General features: G+C 46.6%; 1 protein-coding gene across 2 annotated transcripts in view; it reads left to right on the forward strand.

Annotated features, from left to right (window-relative positions):
- HPS4 (Hermansky-Pudlak syndrome 4) overlaps positions 1 to 3,446 on the forward strand; it is a 33,941-nt gene that overhangs the window by 13,761 nt on the left and 16,734 nt on the right. For both annotated transcript variants that reach the window (XM_011934844.1, XM_011934845.1), the window contains one exon: positions 2,944 to 3,016. In XM_011934844.1, coding sequence (XP_011790234.1) covers positions 2,944 to 3,016 — 73 coding nt within the window. The remainder of the gene's footprint in view (positions 1 to 2,943; positions 3,017 to 3,446) is intronic.

Consider the following 3,446-nt stretch of genomic DNA (forward strand, 5'->3'; position numbering starts at 1 on the left):
CACAGTCTTGAGGCTATGAAGAATAAATTTCTTAATGTGTCAGCAGCTCCAGAGGCTCCATTAACACTAGTTCTAACAGCTGGTGGATACTTGCTGGTTCTAGCTGGCAGGTGGAAGTCTGAGGAGGCTGCTGGCTATTGCTGGCTCTTCCTGACCAGGTCCAGATGCTTTTCTTGTATTTTTAGGGACTTCTAGGCCACTGACTCCATACAAGGAATGTGGAACTGAGGCATATTTCCCCGAGTGAAAGAGCATGATGTTTTCATTTTTTGTGATGGAATAGAGTCATGGAACCTGGTCAGACATCAGGCCACCTGTATCACCATGGGGATTGTGCTTCAGAAGGAAGGTGGAGGATAGGGTAGGTGGGTTTCACCTGGTACCATGATGTGTATTTATAGGATACACCCTCCTCTTCTGCTGCCATCAGGTCTTAGCATTGTCAGTGTAGATAGGGTCTCCCAGGCCATCTACTCTGACCCCTTTGGCAGTTTGGTGGGCATCTTGCTCTTTCTGTGTGTTTGTGCCCACCAGTACATATATGCATATATTGATTTTATTTTTGCTATCTTCTTAAATAGGATCACATGGTTTCTCAGTGCATATAGTACATATGCCATATTTGCTGCACCTTCTAGCTTCTGGACAGGCCTCATTGTTCTAAGAATTTGGCATTTAGTGGTGTCAGAAGTTCTGGGTATAGAGAGGTAGAATAGTCCCAAGCCATGGCACAGGTTTTACTGTGTGATGCATTCTCCTTTTCCAGGCTTTGAGATACACCCTGTCCAGCTGTTCTGTACAACCCTTTCCCCTTTTCTTCCTTCCTGATTGTGAGCATGCTGATGGGTGGCCATGATGCCTCTTGCCCTGCACAGGTGGAGCCCCTGTTGTTGCTGAAGGCAGCCCGCATTCTGCAGACCTGCCAGCGCTTGCCTCACATTCTCGCTGGCTGCATCCTCTATAAAGGACTGTGAGTAACTCCAGACCCCTCTCCTCCAGCCCCATTCCCCTGCTGCACAACTGACCATCAGCTACCTCCAGATCATGGTGGGGAGCTCAGTCTCTGGCCAGTTCCAAATGGGCTGGTTTTGTCTAGTATCAGGTAGTTTAGAAAGACAGGTGTGTACCAGTCTTTGAGCAAAGCTGAGAAATTGGAAATAGTTGTGTTCAGAAAAGAATTAAGAATATACAAGGAATCTCTATAATTCTCAGTATAGGGCATGCTGGAATAGTTGTCAGTCTGCAAAATGCTGATGCAGAGTCCCCAGCTTTGCCAGCAGCCAGCACTGTAAGTCAAGAGGCATGGAAGGGGCCTGCTGTGGCCCTCCCTCCTCCTGCTGCCCAGAGGCCCTGGTGTGCTTACCTCGGCTCAGCTCTGCAAAGCAGCCTTACAGGCCCTTATACAGCTGCCTTCCAGCCTCTTGGCTGGGCCTGTGTCTTGGTTGGCCTTCTTCATGTAGTTGGAGGGCCTCTTCGTGAGTCTGAGTGCCCAAGAGCCACTCTAGGTCATCTAAGGCCTCTCTCCTCGTGGAGGGTTTGTTCTCACAGCCCAGGACAGGCAGGGCCATTGTGCTGTGCTCCAGATTCTGCCTTTTGCCAGCCATGTGGCCTTGGGTGAGTTGCTTAGCCTCAATTTTCTCTTCTGGGAAATAGACATCCCTTGTGAAGAATGAAATAAGATGACAGATGCGGAAGAACCGAGCATAGACCCTGGTGCGCTTTGCACTCTTCTTCCTTGCTCTGGTTCTTATCATGATGGTTCTGAATCAGCTGTGGGACTTCCAAGTTCGTCAGCAACATACCCACCAAAGAGAGTATTTTTTTTCCCCTTTTCTCATTTTGCGTTTCTTAAATATATATATTTGTCTTTTCTTTTTTTGTAGGGACGAGGTCTTGCTGTGTTGCCCAGGCTGGTCTCAAATTCCTGGCTTCAAGCAATCCTCAGCTTCCCCAAGTGCTTGGATTATAGGCATGAGCCACTGCACTCAGCCTGTATTTAAATTATATAGCTAATACATGAATACATTTTCACTATAAACAAGTCAATCAATAGAGGAACACACAGAGCACAATTTAAAACCCCCCTTTTTTCTTCCTCACTGTTTTTTTTTGTTTGTTTGTTTTTGAGACACAGTTTTGCTCTGTTGCCCAGGCTGTAGTGCAGTGGCATAAACACAGCTTACTACAGCCTCGACTTCTTGGACTCAAGTGATCCTGCCACCTCAGCTTGGGACAACAAGCACATGCTACCACACCTGGTTAATTGTTTTTAGTTTTTTTTTTTTTTTTGTAGAGATGGGGTCTCACTATGTTGCTTGTGGAGGTCTCAAACTCCTAAGCTTAAGTTATTCTCTGACCTCAGCCTCCCAAAGTGCTGTGATTACAGGAGTAAGCCACTGTGCCCAGCCTCTCCCTCACTCTTAACCTGTCCTCATCATTGGTAGTTTGGTGGGCATCTTGCTCTGTGTGTTTGTGCCCACCAGTACATGTCTGCATATGCTGATTTTGTTTATTTTTGCTATCTCCTTAAATAGGATCACATGGTTTCTCAATGCATATAGTGAGGATTTATTTACCAGTTCATATGGGTCCACCTCATTCTTACGAGGGCTGCACACTTTTTGGGATTCTGGCTGTGTTGTGCTTTACTCTCTTGTTGATGAACATTTTGGTGGTTTACTCATTTTTTAATTGTTTTTACCATTCTCCGTGTAATGAATATTCTTACGTATACATCTTGGTACAAGCTGAGTCAAAGTGTTTGGGTATTTTAAATGTTGGCAGGAACTACCAGAGTGCCCTCTGTAAGGGTTTTACCAGTTGAAACTCCCACCAGCCAAGTCCCCAAGATCCTCGTCAACACAGGCTGTTAGGCACTTTTAAAATTCGGTGTTTTGGTGTATTTCTTCTCATGGTGTTCTTGTTCTGTGTGTGACCTCCTAGGATTGTCAGCACTCAGCTCCCGCCCTCCCTCACTGCCAAGGTTCTGCTTCACCGAACAGCACCTCAGGAGCAGGTATTGTCAAGTCCACCCACCTGACTGGATGGCATCCCCCAGAGCACCGGTCACTGAGCCTGAGGCTGGAGGGATCAGGAGCAGAGAGCAGTTGTTTCTCTCGGGCTTGTCAGGACCCCGAGCCCTCCTCAATAATGAAGCCATTGGCGAGGCTGAAAGAAAATGTTTTCTTCCACAAGCTAGGCTTGGGTAGTTTTTTTTCCTTCAAACCAAGTAAATCTGTGAGAATTCGACTTTCCATTAGAATTTGATATCTCTTTATGTCAGGGAGATGTTAAGACTTTTTGGAGACAGACTGTAAGGGGTGTGTCTTTAGAAAGATTTAGGGGGCCAGGCACAATGGCTCACGCCTATAATCCCAGCACTTTGGGTGGCTGAGGCGGGAAGATCACTTGAGGTCAGGAGTTCAAGACTAGCCTGGCCAACATGA

This window comes from Colobus angolensis, unplaced genomic scaffold (genome assembly GCF_000951035.1).
Source record: "Colobus angolensis palliatus isolate OR3802 unplaced genomic scaffold, Cang.pa_1.0 Scaffold139, whole genome shotgun sequence".
NCBI lineage: Eukaryota > Metazoa > Chordata > Mammalia > Primates > Cercopithecidae > Colobus > Colobus angolensis.